The 24,164-nt window shown below is 55.1% G+C and overlaps 4 protein-coding genes across 4 annotated transcripts; all 4 read left to right on the top strand.

Moving 5' to 3' along the window:
• Positions 1–181: 181 nt before the first annotated feature.
• Positions 182–3,157, top strand: TRAVEDRAFT_44558 (uncharacterized protein; the record flags this gene model as incomplete). Its single annotated transcript, XM_008036842.1, has 4 exons — positions 182–782; positions 836–1,059; positions 1,110–1,191; positions 1,239–3,157. 4 exons carry the CDS (start codon positions 182–184, stop codon positions 3,155–3,157), a joined length of 2,826 nt encoding a protein of 941 aa, XP_008035033.1.
• A 423-nt stretch (positions 3,158–3,580) lies between these two features.
• TRAVEDRAFT_63371 (uncharacterized protein) lies at positions 3,581–8,759 on the top strand (the record flags this gene model as incomplete). Its single annotated transcript, XM_008037408.1, has 22 exons — positions 3,581–3,610; positions 3,737–3,901; positions 3,968–4,215; positions 4,281–4,327; positions 4,395–4,439; positions 4,494–4,523; positions 4,580–4,767; positions 4,822–4,900; positions 4,960–5,328; positions 5,379–5,417; positions 5,474–5,480; positions 5,537–5,565; positions 5,619–6,472; positions 6,529–6,583; positions 6,637–6,693; positions 6,746–6,808; positions 6,862–7,322; positions 7,378–7,470; positions 7,526–7,595; positions 7,657–8,051; positions 8,114–8,254; positions 8,315–8,759. The coding sequence occupies 22 exons, from the start codon at positions 3,581–3,583 to the stop codon at positions 8,516–8,518; spliced, it is 3,669 nt and encodes a 1,222-aa protein (XP_008035599.1). The 3' UTR covers positions 8,519–8,759.
• An 841-nt stretch (positions 8,760–9,600) lies between these two features.
• TRAVEDRAFT_63370 (uncharacterized protein) lies at positions 9,601–19,269 on the top strand (the record flags this gene model as incomplete). The annotated part of the gene is made up of 44 exons (XM_008037407.1): positions 9,601–9,615; positions 9,681–9,744; positions 9,824–10,066; positions 10,129–10,179; positions 10,240–10,269; positions 10,329–10,580; positions 10,852–11,004; positions 11,059–11,097; positions 11,157–11,163; positions 11,229–11,257; positions 11,319–11,477; positions 11,525–11,728; positions 11,793–11,995; positions 12,056–12,110; positions 12,168–12,200; positions 12,262–12,324; positions 12,387–12,721; positions 12,780–12,872; positions 12,925–12,994; positions 13,052–13,446; positions 13,516–13,656; positions 13,714–13,879; positions 14,358–14,542; positions 14,601–14,716; positions 14,801–14,850; positions 15,019–15,048; positions 15,105–15,295; positions 15,371–15,449; positions 15,516–15,821; positions 15,902–15,940; positions 16,060–16,092; positions 16,151–16,309; positions 16,366–16,593; positions 16,653–16,873; positions 16,926–16,977; positions 17,033–17,053; positions 17,107–17,154; positions 17,216–17,568; positions 17,622–17,714; positions 17,783–17,852; positions 17,909–18,306; positions 18,365–18,505; positions 18,562–18,959; positions 19,021–19,269. 43 exons carry the CDS (start codon positions 9,601–9,603, stop codon positions 18,922–18,924), a joined length of 5,976 nt encoding a protein of 1,991 aa, XP_008035598.1. The 3' UTR covers positions 18,925–18,959; positions 19,021–19,269.
• Positions 19,270–19,624: 355 nt separating this feature from the next.
• TRAVEDRAFT_44555 (uncharacterized protein) lies at positions 19,625–24,160 on the top strand (the record flags this gene model as incomplete). Its single annotated transcript, XM_008036841.1, has 22 exons — positions 19,625–19,639; positions 19,715–19,845; positions 19,920–19,969; positions 20,033–20,077; positions 20,147–20,180; positions 20,252–20,429; positions 20,484–20,562; positions 20,621–20,938; positions 21,088–21,094; positions 21,141–21,169; positions 21,234–21,392; positions 21,470–21,894; positions 21,957–22,008; positions 22,076–22,090; positions 22,167–22,214; positions 22,278–22,603; positions 22,664–22,756; positions 22,814–22,883; positions 22,952–23,352; positions 23,411–23,551; positions 23,609–23,965; positions 24,002–24,160. The coding sequence occupies 22 exons, from the start codon at positions 19,625–19,627 to the stop codon at positions 24,158–24,160; spliced, it is 3,132 nt and encodes a 1,043-aa protein (XP_008035032.1).
• Positions 24,161–24,164: the final 4 nt, after the last annotated feature.

Genomic DNA, 24,164 nt, shown 5'->3' with positions numbered 1-24,164 from the left:
CGCGTTTTGGGCGGCAGATCCCGCGGGTTACAGATTTGGCAGCCTTCGCTGTGGCCCAACCATGTCGCGACGCGCCTGTTCGACTTGTACACTTCCAACCGCACCTGAAGGAAGTAAGCAACAGCCTAGGGTGGTCGCCCTTGTTTGCGCTAGCTTTGACGATATATCGCAAGGCGTAAAGATGCATCCGGTCTCTGCAGACGTCGACGACGGAGGTTGCCTTCCCCCACTCAACTCCCCCAACCTCCTCAAGCTCGGTTCTTCCATCGCAGACAAGAACACATTCCTCCGCTCCTACATCCGCTCCCAGGAAGCTCACCTGGCGAGCTACGTTGTCGAGGGAAAGTCCGGAGCACCACCTACCGACATTGGCACACCGAAGAAGACGAGGACGGTTCTCCGAGACTTCGAGATCGAAAGTGGTTTCGGGACGCCCATCCTCAAGCATAGGACCATTTCGAGACCAACAGATCCAACACCACCTATCAAAAAGAGTAGGCTCGAGGATGTACCGGAGAGGGTTTCAGTGGCTCCAGTCCGGGCTAGGCACGGCGACGACACCCAGCAGGATAAGAATGTGGTCGAAAGGAGCGGTCGGCCCAAGGAGCGTGCAGTAGACCCCAATGTCAGTCGCAAAGCCAAGAGTCCCCGGGAGAAATCTCCTACGACCACAAACGATAAAGGCCAAGCTAGAAAGAGCACGGAGAAGGATAAGTGCGGGAGAGCAGAGACGAGCAAGCGAAAACACAAGGAATTGGGCTCGGATGACGAGCACCGCAATCGTACGCACAGCGCTCTCCCCTCTATGATGTATTTTGACCCATGTGTGCTATAGGTTTGGAGGAAAGACGGGAGCGGAGGCGCGCGAAGAAGGCTATTGTCGCTCCGAAACCTCCGCCTCCAGAAAGTGATTCGGGCGAGGACACCGATCCCAAACGCGGAGGGCGTGCGGGCAAGGCCTCCAAGAAGAGTAAGAAAGGCAAGGGCCTCAGCATGCCTGCAGGTTTGGCCTTGATGCACGGTTTCTCGGCGACTAACATTGGGAAGAATCGCTTGACAGTGAGTGACGATGTGTCCTCGATGAACATAAAGTTGATAGCGGGGACAAGGTCAAGCTCGACCCTGTCGTTGGCGTGTTTAACAAAGGAAAGGCGTCCGCGAAGACTGTAGTAAAGAAGAGCAAGCCTACTAGTATGTGCCGCGTTCGCGCGATGCATCTTGATCTGACCTGAATACAGAACCATATCTGAAGCTATTCTCTGAAGACCGTTTCCTGAGCAAGACGCGCGGGCAGAACAAAGACGATGGCGCAGACAGCGATGCTTCCGATGACCAACATGAAGACCGCGACCATGACCACGACCATAGCGAAGACGGCGCATTGGCGCCTCGTGCAAAGCCTCGCAAGAAGCAGGTTACCCCTCCGCGGACGATAAAGGTCGCCCAGAAGCGTGCACGATCACCCTCGAGCGCCAGCGGGTTATCGAGCGATGAGGAGAATGATCTGCGTCGTCCTCAGCTCGATCCTGCCCCTCCGAACAAACTACATAAACGTCCCCGTGCGGAATCGCCGACGTGGGATATCGAGTTGGAGGAAGGAAAGCTCCCCTCCGAATCCGATCCTGACACGTCTGTGGTTTCTAGAGCGGAGACGAAGGCTGATGGCACCGTGATCCTCGACATGCGTGTGACTGGCGCGAAGTGGCTCTCTACGACACAGGAGAAACTCTCGCGAATGGAGGAAGTCGTGCCGACGGAGGACGTCGCGCTAGACGAGAAACGATCGGAGCCATCATCGATCGCTCCCTCCAACTCTGCCTCGCAAACCGCGTCTCGCCGTCCTGACCGGGACGCAGACGGGGTTTCTATTTTCTCCAAATACTTCTCGGCGCTCGATCCTCCTATCGTTGAGCCCGCTGCCTCTTACAGGATGCCAGACGCACCTTCGTCTCCGCCACTGCCTGTCCTTCAACACGCATCCGCCAAGCACGGTGGGAACCTCATCGTCACGGAGAATCCGGGTTACCAAGACACTCTGGACCCACACTACCGGCCCACCTCTGGCGGATCTGTCCATATGCCTGTGTCGTCCGCTGCTCTCGCTGCTCCTCGGCTGGTGGAACGAAGTGTTTCCCTTCCGGTTCCAAGTGTCTGCCCTCGGTCTCCTCTAGTGTCTACGTCGCCTCTGGGATTCTTTTCCGGGCCCCCATCACCTGCGCTTTCTGGGTCTCTTGCTCTGCCTGCTAAATTCAACTCATCGGCATTCGCTTCTGCTAGGGAGCGGTATCATACATCTGGGGTCAAGCGTCAACAGCCACGGCCCAGAAGTAGTCACCCTCGACGCTCGACTACGGCTCACCGTTCACCGGAACGTTATGGGACTGAATACGACTCCGAACAACACCAAGTCCAGTCCGCTTCCGACGAGTTCGCATGCGCAGATGGTTATATTCGTAGCCCTCAGCTTGACGGACTCGAGCTATGCTTTTCCGGTGCCCAGGATCCTGTGTTTCTATCCGATTTACCTGCTCGGGCTGTCCGTTATGCGGGTGGCGATGACGTCTATGAGCTTGAGGTCTATGCTGGGTTCTCAGAGGCCTATTGCGACGAATTTCCTGCGGATCTTGCGTCCTCGACAGGTCAACGCGAACTAGACCCTGCATACCCGGGAGAAGACGAGCCCCTGGTCTATTACCGTGACGATCGCCTAGGCGTGTCTGGTCATGACGAGGACTGGCGCGACGAGGAGCCATACGACCTTTACCCTCCCGACGGAGCGCTGGGCGGATCCTGCGACGAACTTCCCTTAACCTACTGCGCTATGGAAGAGGCCGTCTTCGATGACGTCTATTGCGCAGAAGGCTCTGGAGACATCCCGGCCGAGCGGAGTGACTTTGTCTCTGATGATTTTGCCTTCGACCCTGAGCTCGCACCTGGCGCGGGGACGGATCTGGAGGAGGATCTCGGCTACGACAGCGCGTCGGACCCTGAGAATCAGTCGGTGCTGGGGTCCTTGCAACGGTTCTCGCAGGGTCGGGCGTTGCTGATGGGCGTGGCGGAGCTTGGGCCGGGCAACGACGGTCCAGCGGGAGTGTCGAAGGCGGAGGAGGATGTGGCGAAGAGCTTGAAGGGACACTGGCAGCGGCAGCGGTTCTAATTTCGTATGTCAATTGGACCTCTGACTCTTCTCATGTTCTTGGCTCTCGCATTGCAGAATGAACCGACAGCTTTGACCTCGCGTTCACCCAGGCCAGAGCACAGAGTTGGGATGGGGCGAGTGGCCGATGCGCCGGTGCTCTGGTCCCTGTGTCAGGGGCTTCTGGAAGATGGAGAGCGTTCGCGCCCGCCCGCTTGGACGCGGTTGTGGCGCGAGGGGCCATTCTGTCACGCTGTGACCCGTCGCGTTGTGTGTCTCTGTTTGCGCGGTGGATAAGCGGGGGCTGCCTAAAGTACCCAGCGCGCGCCGGGCGACGCGCCCATATTCCCCCCGCTTACCGCCCGCAACGCTCCCCCCAGCACCGTACGCGCCAGACCGCCCAGCACAACAGCTCCCCGCAACGCCCGCCCTTCGCAGGCCCCGATGAGCCGCAAGGAGAACACGCTCCCGAACGTGAGTGCATGATCAGCCTTGCTCGGCCGTTTTAGCAGCAGCGCGCCCAGGCCGCGGCGCGCTAAACTCCGCGACTTCTGTGCGGACGTCCTCGGCTAACCTTGTTCTGTCCTTGCCTTGTTGCAGCACGGGCCATTCGTCAAGCCCGAGCCCGAAGAGCCCCGCATCGCGCCCCTGGCCGCGTCAGGAACATGGCAGGCTGCAGGATCGACCGTCCCCGCGCAGGCGGCAGCGGCGATACCGCAGCCAAAGCCGCTCGTGAAGCCCGAGCCCGTCGATGCGGCGCGTCTGGTGAGTCACGGGCTCTGGGGTGTTATGAGACGCGTTATTGACACCGGAAGCGCGTGCGTTGTGCAGCCGCCGGCCCTACAGCCCCCTTACAACGCGTCCTTGACCAAGCAAGACTCATTTGCGGCCGCTCAGGGGCTGAATGCGCCGCCGCGCGAGCTGTTCAAGAAGTATGAGTGCGTTGAAGACATACACTACGCGCCTGAGGACGCGCTCAAGGAGGGTCTGGGCATGGTGAAGACCATCAAAATGAATCTGAAGAGCTTGAATGTGGGTAGCAAGATGCGCCAGGAGGTGTGGATGAACGAAATCAAGAAGTGCGTCCAGCGCGCGCGCGTTCTCCTTTATCACGGGGGCAGGCGAGACTTACGATGTTTTGTAGCTTGGAGAGTCAGGGCGCCCCTACGACGATGATAGCAGTTTGTGGAGGTGAGTCAAACTAGTCAAACTAGTCCTCTATTTGATAAAGTCATCTGCTGATTTTTATTGCTCACAGCGACGGGTGCTGGAAAGTCCTCCACCTTGAATGCAATCCTTGATGGTGCGTTTTACTCGCAAAAGCGTCCTCTAGATTACAAAATTTGACGTCGTGCAGACACCATCGTCCCCACGAGTGGTATGCGAGGTACGTACTTTCAACTCTGCGCAAGTGAATGTCTGAGAGCTCACCTAAAAGTACAGCCTGTACCGCCGTGGTCACTGAGATCGCGTACCATAAGAAGAAGACCATCGACGGAGACGTGTCGTTCCTCACTGAACAGGAATGGCGCGACGAGCTCGCGGTTCTCCGAGACGACCTCATTGACGAGGACGGAAACATCAAGCGCAGCACTGACCTACGCAGTGATGCTGGTATCGCGTGGTCTAAGGTAAGCATGCCCCTCAAGACTTGGTGAGCGGTGTATAACTCATGGGGCTTCTAGGTACATGCGGTATACCCCCTGATGTCTCCAGACGCACTTCTGCGCTTGACGCCTGACCAGATCATTGCCCGCGACCCCAGTGAGTTGGCTGCATATATGCGGCATATATGCACATACTGACCTGTTCTGCCTCACCAGAAATCGCGAAGCTGCTTGGGACGACCAAACACATCTCTGCACCCGACTCCAAGACCTTCGCGAAGGAGATCAGCAAGTACATCGACTCCAAGGACCAGAAGCGTGGCGACAAGAAGGACAAGAAGAAAGACAAGGATAAGAAGAAGGACAAGGATCGGGACGGCCCCGCATACTGGCCGCTCATCCGCCAGGTGCGCGTGTGGTGCAACGCGCGCGCTCTTGCGACTGGCGCGATTTTGGTCGACTTGCCTGGTGTCGCGGACGCGAACGCGGCGCGTAACAACATCGCGAAGGACTACATGAAGAAGTGCGACTGCGTGTGGATCCTCGCGCCCATCACGCGTGCTGTAGACGACAAGACTGCTCGAGGTGGGTCGCAGTGTGAAAGTAGCTGTGTGCGGGCGCTGACGGACGTGTAGACTTGATGGGTGACGCCTTCAAGATGCAGCTCATGATGGGTACGTACGCGCGTTACTATATGCGTGAGCTTCCACTGATACGAATTTCTTTGCAGATGGAAAGTGAGTAGCGTAACGAATGACATGCAACACGGTCTCCCACTAACATTGTCCATCAGCTATGACTCAAACACCATTACATTCATCGGTACGCATATTTCATCGCTCCTAGAAAATGTACCCGACTGACACATCCCGCAGCGTCGAAGTGTGACGATATTTCGTGTTCGGAGGTCATACGGGCGCTTAACCTGGAAGATGACCCCGAGTTAGAGGATATCGAGGAAGAGATAGAGCAGTGCAAGCAAGACACCAACCATTGGAAGGAGAAGAAGGCCGAAGTCGAGAGTGCCGCGAAGGACGTCGACGCGCAGCTCAAGCAGTCGCGCGCGTTCCTCAAGGAGTACCAGGAGCACCTGCACGCGCTCGAGAACGGGGAGGACTTCGAGCCCTTCCTCACTGCGAAGAAGGGGCCTGCGAAGTCGAAGGGCAAGCCCAAGTCCAAGGCTAAGGCTGGGTCTGACGCGGGGTCAGAGACGGAGAAGGGCTCTTCCTCGGAGTCTGAGGAGGAGTCTGAGGAGGAGAAGGCTCCGAAGGGTAAGAAACGTAAGAACAAGGACGAAGGCAGGAAGAGCGCTGCGAAGAAGCGCAAGCCCAGCGCAGCCAGTGATGAGGAGGAAGACGCCATGGCGGTTGATGACGAGGACGACTTCATGGTCGATGACGAGCTCACCTTCTCTGATAGCGACGAGGACGACGCGAAGTCGAACGCTGGCTCCTCTTCGTCTGGCAGCGATTCCGGCTCAGAGTCTGGTTCGGACGACGAGAAAGACGCTGAAGAGGACGGCGATGGCGAGATGGAGGAAGAGGTCACGGTGGAGAGCCTGAAGGCCAAGATCGAGGAGCTCAAGCAGGCGATCAAGGACGGGCGGGTGCAGCTATCCGAGTTCCGCAAGCAGCGCAAGGAGGCGAGCGACATGCTCGCGACGCTGAAGAAGCGCCAGAACAAGGCGCAGAGGGAGAAGAACGCGTTCTGCTCGCTGAAGCGGTCTGAGGTACGTCCTAACCGATGCAGGTGAAGGAATGGTTCACTGACACGGCGTGACGGCAGTTCTCGCAAGATGTTTTGAAGGAGGACTTCCGCACGGGCTTGAAGGATCTGGATGGTACGTATCATGGTTCATGCTCTCAGTAATTTCACTGCTCACATCCGCCGTAGATGCTCAGCAGGAGCAGCAAAACCCGGATACATTCGACCCCACCGTGAACATCAGAGGTACGTAGTACAGAGCAGGATGAATCTGACATAGTCTAACGTACTCTCGCAGACTACAACGCGATTGATCTTCCCGTCTTCACTGTTTCTGCCCGGGACTATGTTCGCATCATGGGTATGTTATAGCGATCCCGATTCGAGAAGTCATGACCTAACTATCCCATACAGGCCAGGTCAAAGGCGACGGCGACCCGACATGTTTCTCGAAGGTCGAAGACACCGGTGTCCCCGCGCTGCAGAAGTGGTGCCACCACCTCACCGTCGCGTCGCGCTCGCGCGCCGCACGCAACTTTCTCGCCCAGTTCAACACCTTCTGCAAGAACGTGCTCGGCTTCCTGCAGGGCATCGGCGAGGTCACCGAGGCGGACCGCGCCGCGATGCGCGAGAAGTGGGAGTCGAGCATGGCCACCGCCGGCTACGCGGCGAGCGAGAGCGACGACGACCCGTTCTCGTACGTGTTCGGCGCCGCCGGGGGCGGGTGGGGGAGCTCGGACCCGTACGACCAGCAAACGCTGGATGACCTCATCGTGCATGGGCACGGGGCGCGCTCGGGGCTGCTCTCGCTCAACAAGCAGACGAAGGTGGACCAGTATGGCGAACCTGTGGGCGTCGCGCCGCGGTTGGTCGCGGTATGTTGTCTCGTGTCAGCGTACTAGTCGCAGATGACTCACGGCGATATTCTAGGACTTCCGCAAACTCACGGATGGCTGTGTGACCGACCTCCAGGAGCGCTTCAGGGACGGTCTGGAAGAGAGATGTTTGGTCGGTGCCGCGAATGTGAGTCGGTTGGAGTTAAGTGCATGTGTCAAACGATGACCCCTTCTTTTTGTAGGCTGCATCGGCCGCCGTTGACACCTCCGACCTATTTGCAGCAAGCATGCATTGGGCCACCTATCGTGCGAGTAAGTGCCTCGCTGCTGAGACAGCGGGTGAGGACGCTCACCAGTGTGCATCATTCCATAGCGCTCCGCCGGTTCGGCGACTGGCGCCAGAATCTCAACGTCGAGCTCTCCAACCCGTTTACACGCCAGATCGCCAGTTCTTGGTCCAAGGTTTTCGAGGCAGACCTGTTCGCGTCGTTCGAAAAGGCGACGACGACGGTCATCCAGAAACTCGTCGACGATGTCGTGGCCTCAGCAGCGCCGGGCCTCAAGGAGCGCGCGCGAGGCCAGGGCGAGCTTGCGATGGAGGACGCCCGCGTCGCGCTCGGGAAGACGCTCGAGATCGTCCGCTCGACGATGAACGAGGAGCAGAAGGAGGTCAGCCGGTGCCTCGAGCCGCATGTCAAGAATCAGCTCCTTGACGGGTACGAACGCGCGATGGATGAGCGCGGCCGAGGCAGTGTAGCGCGCCAGAAGGTACGTCTCTTCATGTGCTCTGCAGGGTGTGTGGCTTGGTGGCTGACGGTGGGTTGTCATAGGCTGTCTTTCATGACTATATCGCGAGGGTCAAGAACCACGTCTTCACGGGGGCTGCGGAAGTCCTCATGGGTCGCCTCGCGAAGGCTGCCGAAGCAGTGGGCGGTGCCCTTAGCGAGGCCCTCGAAGAACTCGCGCGAAAGGTACGTCGTTTTGCTTCTGTGTAGCGTGTTCGGTGTTGATAAGGTCGTGTGCACTTGCAGATCGAGGTGAACATGGCGGTGCTCTGGGAAGGTCCTCGCGACGACCCGAAGCAGGCCATGGCCCGTGGGGAAGTCGTGGAGGGCGTCAAAGAGATACTCCGGCAGGTCGAGTTGTGGAGGGGCGCGGAACAGCTTTCGCGTGTCCTCCAGGCCTACACGAACGAGATGGACCCGATGGACATTGAGATACCTACGACGTCGTGACTTCGTCGCCCGTTTTCTTACATTCACTCACTGTTTTGCCTGCTACGCAGAGCTTAGACTCTCCTTGATGATCTGATTTTATCTCTCCCCTTCCTACTGTAGTAGACCCCGGCGACGCTGCCATACACTATAGCTACCATATACGAATCCTATGCACTATATAGTGTCGCGACTAAGTACATACTGTATTCCATCACTCCTTGCTACCAGTTGCTCCTCTGACCTATTCTGGGTTCTCTTTGCCTCTCTTCTGTGTTAGGTATCTTGACATAGTATGCACTCGTTTACAACTTGTGCAGCCTCAGCCCGACCCTGTTGTAGACCGTGTCGGACATGCATGATCGTGATCGTGACCGGTCCTACCATTTGACCTACGTACGTACAGGCGCGCATCATCGAACGCATGCACTTCTTGTCGCATCCTTTCATGCACACGGTTCCCGGGCCCTCATTGCAGTCTTTTCCAGTCTTAATGAGCTCTGGCAGTACCTGCCGTTGCCGCCGCCAGCCTCGAGCAGGCCTCCATACTATAAACCTACTAAACTGACGCGAGCACGTGATGTAACGTGTACTTGGTACGCGTCCCGCGCGAGCCTGAGTCTGACCGCGACTCTCTCCAGAAGTTACCTTCATGGGCTTGCCAATGACCATCTATCGTTCTCAATCTCAACGCTGTGGCGACTCAACACGGATGGACCCTGCCTCTCCTGCGCCCTTGGAGAAATAGACCGTGTCTGATACGTGCTTCGCGCGGCCTTGCAGGTTGCACTGGTCACAGCCCAGGCTAAATCTCGACCCCCTGGGAGAACACCACCTTGCGAGGCCTCGTGACAAAGGGAATAGGCACGGTGGTTATGAGTGCATAAGGTCAGGGTGAGGTACGAGTTCGTTGTCTACAACACGGCGGTGACGGAACGAGCAAGTTGAGTGCCTCCTCTGCCTCTTTACGTGATAGAAGTCGTCGCCACCTCGCGCATGTGGCCTAAATCGGAAGTTTACATCGTGTTGCGCATGCGTAAGCTTCCCGTCGTTGTTTCTTGAGCTCACTTACCGAACCAGCGAAGAACCTAAGATCCTGCGACATGGTGAACGGTGCGGTGGGTGGTCCTGGGTCTTTCACAGACATTGACATGATACTGACGTCGACTCCGTGTTTTCATAGCTGGTATATGTCAAGCACGAAGACACATCTGATTCGGATCGAATCCTTCTTGAGCCTATACGTCGTAAGTTCTTGTGTCCTATGCTTCGACATAGCAGAGCTCTAGTATATCAATCCAACTCTCGCCTTGGCGGTGACTACAGCCGTCCGTGCGATTCAATACGAAGCCAACGATGCGCGAGCTCGGGCCCTTGAGATGGTCAACGAATTGGCGGGCAGGATCAACACGCTCCCCTTGGGAAGCAACTTGAGGAAGGACGAGTTCACAAAAACAGTGACGAGGTCAGCTATCCAATTGGATGATCCAGGAAGCTGTTTACTGAAGGCGTTCAGCCTACGAACACTAGCCGGGGCTCCTAGCAAAACATTGATTGCGTTTTGTGGCCGTACGCATGATCCACCATATAAGTCTGCGAATTACCCGTAACATGTCCATTGAATGTTGCAGCCACCGGTGCCGGGAAGTCAACCTTGATCAACGCCCTCCTGGGTCTCGGCGGTAAGCTATATGTTGAAACGAAATGAGTGCTCCTTTTTTGATATGTTACGCTTTTCATAGAAAACGTCGTGCCTACTAGTGCGATACAAGGTCAGTTGCGGTACTAGTATCGTCTACGTTCAAGTTCATGCTGATAATCCCTACCTCAGCGTGCACCGCTGTAGTAACCGAGATCGCCTACAATCCAAACCAGGGTTTGAAGGCCGAGATTGAGTATCTGACGCCCGCAGAGTGGAAGGAGGAGGTGAATGTCCTCCTTGAGGATATACGCGACCCAACAAACAGCGACACTACGGAAGAGGTCGAAATTGCACGAGCGAAGGTGAAGGCGGTATTCCCTTCGGTATCCCTGAACGCATTGGAGAAAATGACTGCGGACGAATTACTGGCAAAGAATTCCGGTACGCACGTCGCACAGTGTAATCCTCGACTTCGGACTTCGGGCCTCGGCACGAGTCCGTCACTCATGCTGCTCCTCAGCTCTCTCTATCATTCTCGGAAGCACCCTGCGGATCGTGGATAACAGTCCAACTCGATTCTCTCAGGAACTGTCACGCTATTTAGACAGCCAGGAGGGCTTCTTCGACACCCCCGCCAATGAAGAACCAAGCGTCTTGCCTCCAGCATACTGGCCGCTGATTCGGCAAGTTCGTATATTCGTTCATTGCGCAGTCCTCTCGTCCGGGGCCGTTCTTGTCGACCTCCCTGGAGCTGGCGACAGTAATGCCGCACGTAATCGCATTGCTCAGAGCTACATGACGAGGGCGGACAGGTTTTTCATCGTGGCACCCATTGCACGCGCTGTCAGCAACAAGGTCGCGGCAGGTTCGTCAATTAACATCTACCACGATTCGGTATAAACTAACGCTAGGAGAACAGAACTTTGCGGGGAAGCTTTCAAAAGCCAGCTCAAGATGGGTACGTTGTCATTGCTGACTCTCGGGCTCGTGCCTGATATTCTGACATGGCTCTGCCAGATGGAAAGTACGATTTGATTCCGTCGCGGCCTGTCACCGCCACCCAACGTAGCTGATGACAAACATCTGCAGGTACCATGCGCACGCCATAACATTCATCGGTATGTTCTGAACATGTGCTCTCAAATTACCTGTCGGTGACGCCTACATCTGTTCATGCAGCGACCAAGTGCGATGACATCCCTTGTCAAGAAATCATCCGCGACCTCAAACTCGCGAGCAATCCCGACCTCAAGGCGATGGAGAAGCGTATCAAGGATGCTCAAGCTAACCTGAAAAAGTGGGAGCAGACGAAGGCGAATTTCGACACGAGCAAGAAAAGTGAGTCCCGAAGGTTGTGTGCTTCCATACTCTCTAATGTGCTCCAGATCTAGATCATTGCTTGCGGCTAGCAAAGGATCGGTTTGAAGCAGCGCATGTATCCTCGATCACAACTGTCTCTTCCTTTGCGACCCTCAATCGAGCACCAGACGGTCTAGACGGCGCTTTGAAACGCGCACGGGGCCCGGTGGCGGAGACATCCGCCGCATCGTCGAAGAGACAAAGATTAGATCGCCCTGCAGGCTTACTTGGTGCGTAGTTTCTTTTCGGTCTAATACGCGAAGCGTAACTCATCACTCAAGGATGCGGGGCTAGATTGTGACGAACAGTGCTCAAGTGACGTCCAGCAGAACCCGCTCTTGACGACGCTTTCGGGCGAGATCAGGCAGCTGAAGGACGAGCTCCTCCAAGTCCTCCGTGCAATCGAGTCGGCGGATATTTCCATCGACATCGCAAACAGGAAACGTCTTGCTGCTATCGCGGATAAGGACACCTTTTGCGCAGCTAAGCGCTCCGAGGTGGGTGTGGGTGTGCAGGGGGTCTCTAATTGCTTCTGACAAGCCATTTTCTCTTCGCAGTGGGCGACGGCCAAGCTACGGGGACAGTTCCGTGCAGGTTTGGAGGAAATGGAAGGTAAGGATTATTTGATACAAGCAATGCACCCCGTATTCATCATCGCACGCGAACCAGTCGACGACATGGTCAATGACCAGTCGGTGCCGGGTGAGGTCGCGTCCCGCTTGCGAGTGAAATTCGTATACTCACTGGCACACAACATTACTAGACCGTGTCGATGACGATCTTGCCGTATTCACCGTGTCAGCTCGGGCCCAAATCGAGATCGAATGTGTGTACATCATGATCTTCTTCGTAAGATCGCTGCTGTTGACAACCTCTTTCTTTCACTAGCGGCGGCACGCAGGGGCGAACAGCATACACTCGGACATATAAACACACGCATCCCTGAACTGCGCCTCTGGATCGACGCAATCACTCGACCGACGCGAGAAACGGTTGCGGAGCAGGTTCTTCAGCAGACGAAGGATTTCGCGCGCTGCATCGAGACATGGATAGACGGTATCCCTGGCGTAAGCCTTGGTGATCGGGATCGGTTGAAAGCATGCTGGCGGTCGAAGAAGAGCCCAGAGGGCCCCAAGGGGAAGAACCAACTTTCGCACAGGCAACTCTTGCAGAGGCGTTATCAGTCGAGCCCAGAGACGGCCATCATCCCGGCACTCCTCAAGGTGAATCCTAAGCCCGGAAGGATCACCTCTCCGCACACATCTGACTGCGCATAACCAGGTCTTCCAGGCGGTCGTCGATGGCTTGACGGGCGATATTTCTGCGCGCTTTGGAAAGGGGCTGAAGGACAAGTGTCGAGCGAGTGCTGGCGCAGTAAGTTTCCCCGTTCGAGTAATCGATGTAACCCACTGACCTTTCGCGACAGGCTGCAGCAGAGGTCGTAAAAATCTCCGAAGACTTTGCAACGCGCATCCATCACCTGACATATCGTGCTAGTGAGTGCAGTCCGTCACAAACTTGTTAAATGAGCTTATAACTCATTTAATCGTCAGCTATTCGCCGCAAGGGGCTGTTCCGGAAGGATCTCAATGCTGAGCTTGCTGTGCCATTCACAAGACGTATCGCCCGGTCTTGGTCCGACGCGTTCGCTTCGAACCTTCTCGGGACGCTAGAGGAACGAGCTGCAGCGCAGATAGAGCTTCTGCTCGGTAGGGTCGTCGCTTCAGTTCCCGCGTACCTCCAGCCACGCGCGCAGGAAGTGGTGCGCTCTATCATGCGCAGTGCGCGTCGAGAGTTGCGTAGCGTGCGCGCGCTTGTGCGAACTGCGTTAGACAAGCTCAAAACCGATCTCAGCCAGTCGCTGAGTCCGCTTGTTCAAAGCCAACTTGCAAAGGGCTACGAGGACGCGTCATTGGAAGTGGGGCGGGGCAGCAGTCGGCGACAAAAGGTGTGTGCTCGGCGCCTCCCTATCCTCGTGGCGCTATACTGTGCTGTCTGTATTGACATCCATGGCCAGGCCGTCTTCAATGCATACCTGGAGATCAAGAAGCATTCACTGTTTATCGACACTACAACCGCCTTGGAGAAACGACTCGAGGACGTGTCACAGGTGGTCGGCGAGACACTCGACAAGGCGCTCGAAGGTGTAGCTCGGACGGTGCGTGCGCTATTCTGGGAGTCATCGATGTAACCGTACTGACTACGACTTACGCAGGTCGAGGTGAACGTCTCTATACTCTGGGAGGGCTGTCCGTTGGAGGGCGAAGAGGACAACAAGGCGCGCATGGAGACCAAGACATTGCTCGCGGACACTGTTGCAGAGGTAGACCGCTGGCTCGATGCCAAGAAGCACCGGGATAATAGGCTCTCCGGATCCGCCAGTCAACAATATTTCGACGGCTTACTGGGCTAGTCACTAGTCCGCCAGCGGTTCGTTCTACCGCTCCGGCTCGGGGTTCGGGTCGCACGACGGTGTACGAGAACATGCCTGGTCTTTCCATGCACCCGTGGTCTCAACATCATTTGGCCCTGCTTCTGGGCGCCGCGCGTACCGGTGGTCTAACGATCTAACTTCTTTCTTCTTGAAGTTGAGTACATATATGAGCGTCGAGTCAAGCTTCACGGCCCGGTGGCGGGTGAGGTGTTGTTTCTACCTCATCTATGAATGTATTGTATATATGTATGATCTTGGTCGACTTGTACTTTATGATTTCATGACTCCGCTGAGGCTGAGGGAGAGCTAGACGACTCGTAGGTTACAGTCGGAAATGTCGGGGGAACGCGAGTGTCACGCAGACGCGTGAGGTCACGCGTCAAGTCGCGTGTCAGCCTGTGTCAGCTACGCGTCGTGTTACGCAGGCGCTAAACCCAGGCAGCTCTCCACCACCTCCCGTTCAGCTCGGTATTCTGTCCCACTCTGTTTCTGGGCCCCCTGCTGCCACTACCTCGCTCAAAATATGTCGTCTGCGTTCTCCGTGGACGACTGTGAGAGCCCATCACGATCGCCCTCGCCTTTGGACCCAAACACTCAACAACTACCAGTCGTGCGTGGCATACTACGAGCAAGTCAAGCTGTGAAGTTCACCGGATAATGTACTGCAGGGTGACGAATATGATGCCGATGTAGCACTCGCGTATAGCGTCCGCGCCGCCACGCAGGTACAGCGCGGACTGGAGTCCATAGGGATAGGCACGCAGTACGTCCAAGATTTTCGCAGGTAAGTCCGAGTCCGAAGTCCCGATAACACACCCTCGCCCCAACATTAAGAGGCTCAGTTTTTATGTGTTTGTGAACTGCACAGAATTCAAGAAATTGGAACCCATGAGAGAGTTGTCATCGCAGTTTGCGGCGGTACGTGTTAGCAACTGTGCATGCCTAGTGTTAGCATGTGTATTGACAACGATGTTGATAGCGACTGGCTCTGGCAAGTCGTCTCTAATCAACGCCGTTCTTGATGGCGAGTAGTCCGGGCATGATATAATCAGTTGTTAGTCAGGCTCACGCTAGCTATCCTTCCAGATGAGATCGTGCCTACCAGTGGTGCAGCAGGTTCGTGGTAGAGGCCCTCTTGAAGGAAAGTTCATGATCGATAATCCCATTGTTAGCATGCACATCCGTTGTGACTCGTATCCAGTACAGTCGAAAGGGTGAATACCGCGCGGAGGTACATTTCCTGACGCGCGAACAGTGGCAGGAGGAGCTCGCAGCGCTCATTTCTGATGTCGCCGACTCCGGTTTTGAGGCCGCTAGCAAGTCGAAGCGGCCCGGTGATCCAGCCAAACTTGCTTGGGACAAGGTAGGCTCGACCAGACGTTTTGTAGTGCACCACTGATGGCTTGTCTACGCAAATGTGTCCGTGTACTCTGCACAGTTTCATGCAGTCTACCCCACAATTCCTGCCAAAGCGGTCCCTAAGCAAGACATGGAGACTTTGTTAGAGGAACATTCTGGTAAGCCAAAATATTCTGTCAATGCCAAGGTTCGATATTAACTTCGATACCTAATGCTATACCAAGACGTGGCTCAGGTCTTGGGTCGCAAAGTCCGCATTGTCGCCACAACAGCAAAAAAACTGCACAAGGACCTACGGGGCTATTTACAGAGCCACAAAGACAAATCCGCCTATTGGCCCCTGATCCTATCCGTCGACATTTTTTGCCCTTCCGACGCCCTTCAGACGGGCGCGGTGCTCGTCGATCTCCCCGGGGTAGCCGACTTGAACGCCGCGAGGAATAAAGTCGCCCAGGACTTCATGGAGCAATGTCACCACTTCTGGATTGTCGCGCCTGTGCAACGTGCCGTAGATGACAAAACAGCGCTCGGTCAGTATCCTGCCGACGGCGGTAGCCGTCGTGATCACTTCGTGCCGTGCGTTGACCAAAAAAGCTAATTTGCGCAAAAGATTTGTTGAGCAAGGCCCTGCAAACTCAGATCAGGCTCGGTGAGCAGGCCTATATTATTGAGGTACATCTGGCGAATATCTGACTATCTCGTGGGTGATCCAGATGGAAAGTCCGTCTTCAACGTCAAATCTAGTCATGATGCATACCTAACTATCAGGCAGACTGAATGCCCAGTCCATTACTTACATTGGTAAGTCCAAAGACAATCCATTAACTTGCGCTCGTCGCTAATATCACAACGATCGAAGCAACGAAATGTGATGGAATTCGCGTCAAAGAAGTGATTAGCGGGCTCAACCTGAGCAAGCACCCCAAGTATCGCAGCATCTCCGACCGCATGACGCACCACAATAATACACGCCTCGCACAAGAGAAGGCTGTGGCGAAGAGTAATGCCGCTATTCAAGGTCTGTGACGGTTGACTGCATTGCGATGGAGCCTCTTACCTCCACACGCCCATCAGCTCTGGAAGACAGCTTGAAAGCAACACGACAACGACTCGCCCAGTTACAGGCTCCCTCTACTGTCACTGAAGGGGCCATCCAGGGCGATTGCGAGTCCGGCGGGGGTCGCTCACCAAACTCGACGTCTAAGCGCAAGCGCGCAACCTCGACTGTGTCGGAAGGATCGAAAGCAACGGTGCCAAAGAAGAAGAAACGTGCAATGCAAGATGGGCGTGCCCGCGCATTAGGTATATCGTTTGAATGTTGTCGTCCGGTAGTGTTTTCGGTTTGCTAACTCCCGACATAGACATACCCGGTGTCGCGGGCACTTCGAGACATCTCGTCCAGGACCAGGATGTGAGTATCCAGATAGCGGAGCTTATCAAGACGATATCTCGTGAAGATGCCGCGGTGATGGAGCTCTACCGAAAGCACCGGGGGATCTCCGACGCTTATAGGGATGCGACCTCTGCTTACCACCAATGCCGAAAGGAGATGCTTACGTTCTGCAACTCTCAGCGCTCTGCGGTAAGTACTGCTGGACCTTCTCGCTATCTATATAGCTAAGCGACATGGACAGTTCGTCAAGGAGCACCTCAAGGCCAGTTTCCGTGCGACGGTTGAGGAACATGGTGCGCGTCTTTTGCTTCCGTTATGCTGCACACGATTGACGACTGGGGTGTATAGCGGACACGGATCTTGGTACGGGTACGTCGACACAATGTCCGATAAATCCACGACTGATCATCCCTTCTTCACAGACCTGCCGGTATTCACCGTATCGTCCAGGGAGTACATGCGCCAAAAGGGTGCGTCCGCTTTCATGATGTGCTGGTTGACGAATCTGTTCCGAATGGGATCTCGCGATAGGCCACACTGAAGGCGAAGACTGCGAATTCACGTCAGTCGAAGACACGGGCATCCCTGAGTTGCGGGAATATTGCCACATTGTGACATTGCCCGTACGCGAAGAGGAGGCCCGCCAAACTTTGCCGGAGCTCAGAGCTAAGGCGGTGGCGCTTCTCTCCTGTATCGAGGGTGCACCTGAGATCGCTGAAAAGGAACGTCAAGCTCTGCAGAAGAAGTGGGAATCACTATACTACCCCAATTACGTGTTCTTAGGCAGAGGTTGGCGGGCTCACGAATTCAACGATGGGCTTGAGCTCCTTTCTGTAGAAGGGTTTGATTGGTCAAAAACTGGAGTTGTTGCACAACTTCTCCAGGTGAGTTCAACGTTCATGGACAACTCCTCAAAGTTGACTGATCATGCATCCAGACATTCCGCATCTTGACCGATAGTTGTGTGAGCAGCCTGAGGACGCGGTTCTCGGAATACCTGGAAGAAAGATGTCTGGAAGGCGCTGCAGTTGTGAGTAGCGCACTAGCGTGTTTTCTTTGCACGTAAAGGTTATCAAGTGATGTGCTTATCACTCCTAGGCATCCGAACTTGCGTATTCTAACTCAGTCGAGTTCGCTGAGGGCCTTCACTTCCAAACATTTCGAGCTGGTAAGTGTCGCTACTTATAATTGAACACCGATACAGATGTCGTACTACCACCACAGTTCTCCGACGCCACGGTGACTTTGGGGAGCATAACCTCAACATGTATCTGACTACGCCACTGTTCTTGCATATTGCGAGCAGTTGGTGCGACCTTTTCAAGACCAACCTGTTTGCAGAACTCGAAGGCAATACGATCAAGGCAGTCCAAACCCTCTTGGACAAGATCGTCAAGGGGGTACCCGAGTATCTGAAGACGCGAGCTCGGAAGCAGGCCAACTCATGCTCCGCGGAAGTGCGCTCGGCCCTCGATATATTCATGTCTACCGCGAAAACGGAGCTACAGAAGCATCAAAGGAGTATCAGCCGAGGCCTAACGTCCCACGTCCAAGATGAGCTGCGTCAAGGCTACGAGGACGCATTGCTCGTGAAGGGAAGGAAGACGACCGAGGCTCAACGTGTGAGCTCTAGTGTCGACTTAAGCACAGTCCCATCCGGTCTAACGCTTTCACTACTAGCAAGTGGTCCATGACTACGTGCGCGATAACGAGGATACCATGTTCGAGGACGCCGCGAGTGCCCTCATGGAGCGTCTGGATGAGGCGGCGAATATCATCGGGACATCTCTGCAGAGAGCTATGCAGAAGGTCGCGATGAAGGTACGTATGTTCACCTTTGGCGTCCGATTGCATTGCTCATCAGCGTGCGTACGTAGGCAGAGATCAATCTCGCCGTCCTATGGGAAGAACCATTCGAGGACAAAAAACATAGCAAAGCACGCGCAGATCTGGTTCGCTTGCTTGGCACAATCGTCGCCGACGTCGACGCCTTGATCAGCGCAAGAACTCTTCGTGACTCTGCGTTGCATGAAGAAGACGAACATCCGCACGCCGGCGTCGAATGCGAGGACGACGAAGTCACCGATGACCAGGACGAGGAAGAAAACGATGGCGAGGGCGGCGAAGACAACGAATATGGGGAGAATGGCGAAGACGACGATGGTCAAGACGACGAAGATCTAGACGAGAGCGGCTCCGAAGATGAGAGCGATGGAGAGGAAGACGAGGAAGACGCTTAAGGGGCTGCGTGAGAAGAGCATTGGACATGATCTTGGTAAGTGCTATATGATTGCTGATTGCCTCAAGAGCCTCCGTAACATTCACTCCCCACACAGTAAGATCCGGCGGCGTAGCATACTCCAAAGCCTGCCGTTCTCACTCTTCAAGTTCGTTTCGCCCGCCCCTCGCTGTCGGCCGTTTTTTTTTTCGCTTTCCCACATGCTGTTTGTCTTGCTTGTTCGTTGTAATGATGTCGTTGCTCGCGCTCTGTAATACCTCCAGCTTTTTTGCTTGCTACTCTGCCACACACACTTCGCTACTTTGTCCTCGCACTCCCACTGACGCGGTACCTACTAGAATATGTTTTAGAGCTAATATTGAACCGTTTATGATAGTAAATAATTGATTGTGCGCTATCTACCCTTGGGTATATCTCGTTACCGACGTTGGATGTCTATCATTGGGACTATGGAGACCTCATCGTCGCATTGCACAGCGTGGGTGACGCCAACCTCGAGACTCCTCCGACAGGTGTTCCGTCGCGGCCACGTGCGCGAGAATAGGGCCATGCGCACTAGCGCTCGCCAGTACTGCGCTTCCACGGGCAAGTGCGCCACCGGTTGCTCGCTCACTCGACCGCAAGTAGTACTGGGCCGTTCCTTCCTTTGCGATTCACCCGCATATAACGCTCGAGCAGTCTGAGTCCGGATTGACTGCAATATGTCTCAAGAACCCGTATGTGCACTGATTAGAACTGGGCCGGCTAAGCGGGGATTCTGGGAGCCCTAGAGAATACTCACTTCTCTACAGGTGTCCGGTTATGATGCTGACGAGGCTCTTGCAAGCATCATGAAATCCGTTGCTATCATTGGTACAAAGTTGGAAGCCATCAAGATCACAAGCAGGTCTCGGGAGCGACAGTATCAAAACGACATCAAAAGGTTACTAGTTAGACAAAGACGCGACAAGGACGGCACAGTCGTCGAAATATTGACTCATTTTCTATACACTACAGCATTCAAGCCCATGATCTCCGTGAACGGGTCATAATAGCAATTTGTGGTGGTATGTGATCTTAGGCTCTGTGACCTTGGTTTACGTCCGGAACTTATATCGGTCTGACACTAGCTACCGGTGCTGGCAAGTCCTCTCTAATCAACGCCATTCTGGACAGTAAGCCTCTGCCGGTCTTGTCCCGGCTGTGACATCAGTATTGGATACTGATGCATATGGATCCTCTAGACGAAATTGTACCGACAAGTAGCGCAGCAGGCACGTATAGCATGACTTGACGCTTCAAACTGCGTCTCATTGGCCACATGCAGCGTGCACTTCAGTTGTTACCAGGATCCAGTACAGCCCGACTGGGGAATACCGCGCAGAGGTTCACTTTTTGACATGCGAAGAATGGACGAAAGAGCTCACAGCCCTTGTGGCGGACGTGACGGATTCTCGATTCTCGGATGACGACTCTGAACAAGCCTCTGGATCCCTCAGTGAAGTTGCGAAGCCGGCTTGGGATAAGGTATGCCGACACCAGTCATTTGTGCTTGGTTCAGTGCTTCCTGATTAGGTCAAGTTTCATGCAGTGTACCCCAACATTTCCCTTCAAGCGCTCGCCGAGTTCAGCATCGACGATCTACTAGAAGATTATCCCTGTGAGGACCTACTACTCATCGTGATTTTTCAACGAATTGAACGTACCCCTTCCACTAGCTGTAACAGAGCTACTTGATGAGACGCTGCCCATCCACTCGGAGACGCCTGAAGTGCTTTCTACGGAACTGCGTGACTATCTCGAAACCAGTCGCAAAGACCTACGCGGGAAATTTGCATACTGGCCACTTATCCGATATGTGGACATCTTCTGCCCTGCGGATGCACTCAAGACAGGCGCCGTCCTCGTCGACCTGCCGGGCGTGGCCGACTTGAATTCAGCGAGAAATGACATAGCCCAGAAGTTCATGGAGCAGAGCCACCATTTCTGGATCGTGACACCTGTGCAACGCGCTGTGGATGACAGAACAGCACTCGGTTAGTAGACGTGGCAAGTTCTACTTGCACCGGCTGACCAGTCAATATGAAGACCTACTTGGAAAGGCTTGGAAGACTCAGCTCAGACTTGGCAAGTGGTTTCTCTTTTGTCATGGATTCGCTGATTCACGGTAGACTTCTTTTCGTAGACGGCAGGTTTGTGTTCACGTCAAGTCCCCGTATGTGGCTCACCGTTACCCAGCTTGAACCCGGAATCGATCACGTATATCGGTATGTTTTTCTATCTGACCTCAACCTTCAATCTTTTCGATGCTCACATGCTAAACCGCGTAAGCTACGAAATGCGATGGTATTCGGGTTGCCGAAGCCGTCCGGAGTCTCGGTTTGGGCGAACGCCCCAAGTATCAACGGCTCTCACAAAGAGTAGCCCGCCGGGCTCAAACCTTGAAGGACGCCGAAAAGACATACTCGGATTCCTGCAACATCGTCAAAGGTTCGTACCATACTTTGCGTCGTACTACTAGCTTACCATTGAAGCATCGAATGTGGATTTTAATTACGCTGCATCAGACACGGAGAAGAGCCTCAATGTGAAACGGGCAAGACTTGCAGAATTGCGAAGCTTCCTTCAAGATTCAGGTGGCAAAGAGGCCGTATCACCCAACCAACGGGGTCTTGGTCAGGCATCGAGCTCCACACGGAAGCGCAAAGAAGCCGCCTCAACTGCGAGTGCGAAGGACGGCCCTACCAGCAACAAACGAGCTCGGGTTGCGATGACAGAAACCCAGGCGGAAACGCCTGTGTCAATGCTTGACCGGACGGCTGTGGAGAAGGAGGCTACGGCACTGGACCGCGAGATAGTGCAAGATCGGCTCGTGTGCTTGGACCACTACCAGGTACAGAATGACGCTCGCGACGCTCGAGAGGAGGCCGAAGTGGCATACTCTCAAACTCAGAAGAAGCTTGTCACCTATTGTCATAAGGCGCGCTCCGAGGTAAGCTTTGGTCTTTTCGTCTCTAATCTGAGTCTACTTATCGCCTACTGTTGTATGCGTAGTTTCTCAAGAAGCACGTCCAATCTGATTTCCGCAATGACACTGCAGGGCACAGTGAGTATCCATCTCAGACTCCTAAACTGTCGAGATGATGTGCTAATCGGGCCTGGCCATCATACAGCCCAATCAGACATGGGTATGTTGTCGTTTGTTGCACTGTCTGCGATGCAGGCCTTCATCCAAGCCCCGTACTGATTGCTACTACCCCGTAGCCTTACCAGTCTTTGCCGTGTCATCTAGGGAATACATGCGCCAGACAGGTTTTGTATTTTCCTGACAGGATTTGACGGCATCGCAGCGTTAACCCTCGCATTCCCCGATAGACCAAATCAGCGGTGAACCTCTCGAGTTCACGTCTGTCGATGACACCGGTATTCCCGCGCTGCAGGAGTGGTGCCACACACTGACGCTCCCCGTGCGTGAAGACGACGCACGGAAGGCCGCGTCGGAGCTGGAGGCATTCACCGTTTCTCTGCGCACGTTTGTGGAAGGCGTACCCGATGTCGCTGAGGAACAGCGGCAGTCCATGCGCACCGATTGGCAGTCTGTCATGCTCGTGGGCTCTTGGGAAGACGAGGACGAGAGTGAGTTGCTCGACGCGGACGAAGCTTTGTGGGAGCAGGTGGGGGTTGTATGGCGCCTTGTTGAGGTAAGCCATGTTGGGACGACTAGCGCAGCGTATCCGTGTCCTGATCTCTGGTCCGTGCAGACATTCGATAACCTTACCCAGGAATGCGGGCGGGACCTCCAAAGATACTTCAAACAGTATTTGAACGTCAGATGCAAGGAGGCCGCAAAGCTGGTAAGTCCTCCAAGACGCCGAGAGCATGTTCGGGGATACATTGACATCACTCATCAGGCCGCCGAGCACGCATACGCGACCTCCAAAGAGTTTGCGCATGGGCGTAAGTGGCAGAAATACCGAGCCAGTACGTCCTTTCACACTGCGCGACAACATGCAATCCATTCCTATTTGAACTAACGACTAGCCACCCAGTTCTACGCCGCGGCGGTCAATTTGGCCCCGAACACGACCTCAACGCAGAGCTCACGATCCCGTTCGCAGTGCACATTGCGAGCAGCTGGCGCGAGCTCTTCTCCGCCAACCTCTTCGGGAAGCTCGAGAAAGACGTCATGCGCACGATCGACGAGCTCGTCGACGAATTCGTGCAAGGGGTGCCGGAGTACCTCAAGGCGCGCGCCCAGCAGCAAGCGGACTCGTGCAGGCAGGAAGCGCGCTCTGCCCTGAGCACCATCATGGCCACCGTCGCGTGCGAGCTGAACAGCGAGCAAAAGCGGATCAGCAGGGGCATCGCGCCGCATGTCCAGGGCGCGCTGCTGCAGGTCTACGAAGATGCTCTCCTCGACACAGGGAGGGGATCCGTCGCGCGGCAGCAGGTTCGACGTCTTCTGTCACTATCACGCGAGATACGGTGCTGACAAATGACCATGTTAGCAATTCGTTCACGATGCCGTGCACGAGAAGCGCGGCGACCTGTTCGGCGGCGCTGCGAGCACTCTGATGAAGCGGCTGGCGGACGCTGCGAACGGCATAGCGCAGTCTCTTCAGCCGGCGTTGCAGAAGATCGCCCGTAAGGTGGAATGCCCTTGTTCCCGATCTTGCGTAGGCATTGAGCTGACCTTATTTTCATAGGCCGAGACCAACCTCGCCGTTTTGTGGGAGAAGTCGTTCGACAACGATGACAATGGGGAGGCCCGTAAGGGGCTGCTTGCTTTGCTCGACACCGTTCTCGCGGATCTCGCCGCCTTGGAACACGCACGGGAATCTAGCGACACGGAGCCCCGCAGCACCCTCGAACGCCAAGAGGAGGACGACGACGACACAAACGAAGACAACAACGAAGACGAAGACGCAGACCAAGATGGCATGCCGAGCGGAGACGACGATAATCACGAAGATAGCGTGGATGAGCTCGCCGAATACGAGACGGGAACTTGCGACGATGGCGGTGTGGGAGACGCGGTCGTTCATCAAGAGGCCGTATGCGCGGTGAGTGAGGAGGCTGATCCTATCGCTGATGAGCAGACCAAGCCTTCGGTGGTCGAGACAATCGATATCGACATGGATGTTGGACCAGCCCATCACGAAGACGGAGCGTCTTGTGCTATCAAGACAGAGACAAAGATGGAAGATATAGTCGAAGACGGTAGGGAATCAGACAGCAGCATCGGGAAGGACGCTTGAGTGC

Source organism: Trametes versicolor (genome assembly GCF_000271585.1).
Source record: "Trametes versicolor FP-101664 SS1 unplaced genomic scaffold TRAVEscaffold_3, whole genome shotgun sequence".
NCBI lineage: Eukaryota > Fungi > Basidiomycota > Agaricomycetes > Polyporales > Polyporaceae > Trametes > Trametes versicolor.
The sequence above is the reverse complement of the archived record's forward strand: the minus strand, read 5'-3'. Positions and strand labels throughout refer to the sequence as shown.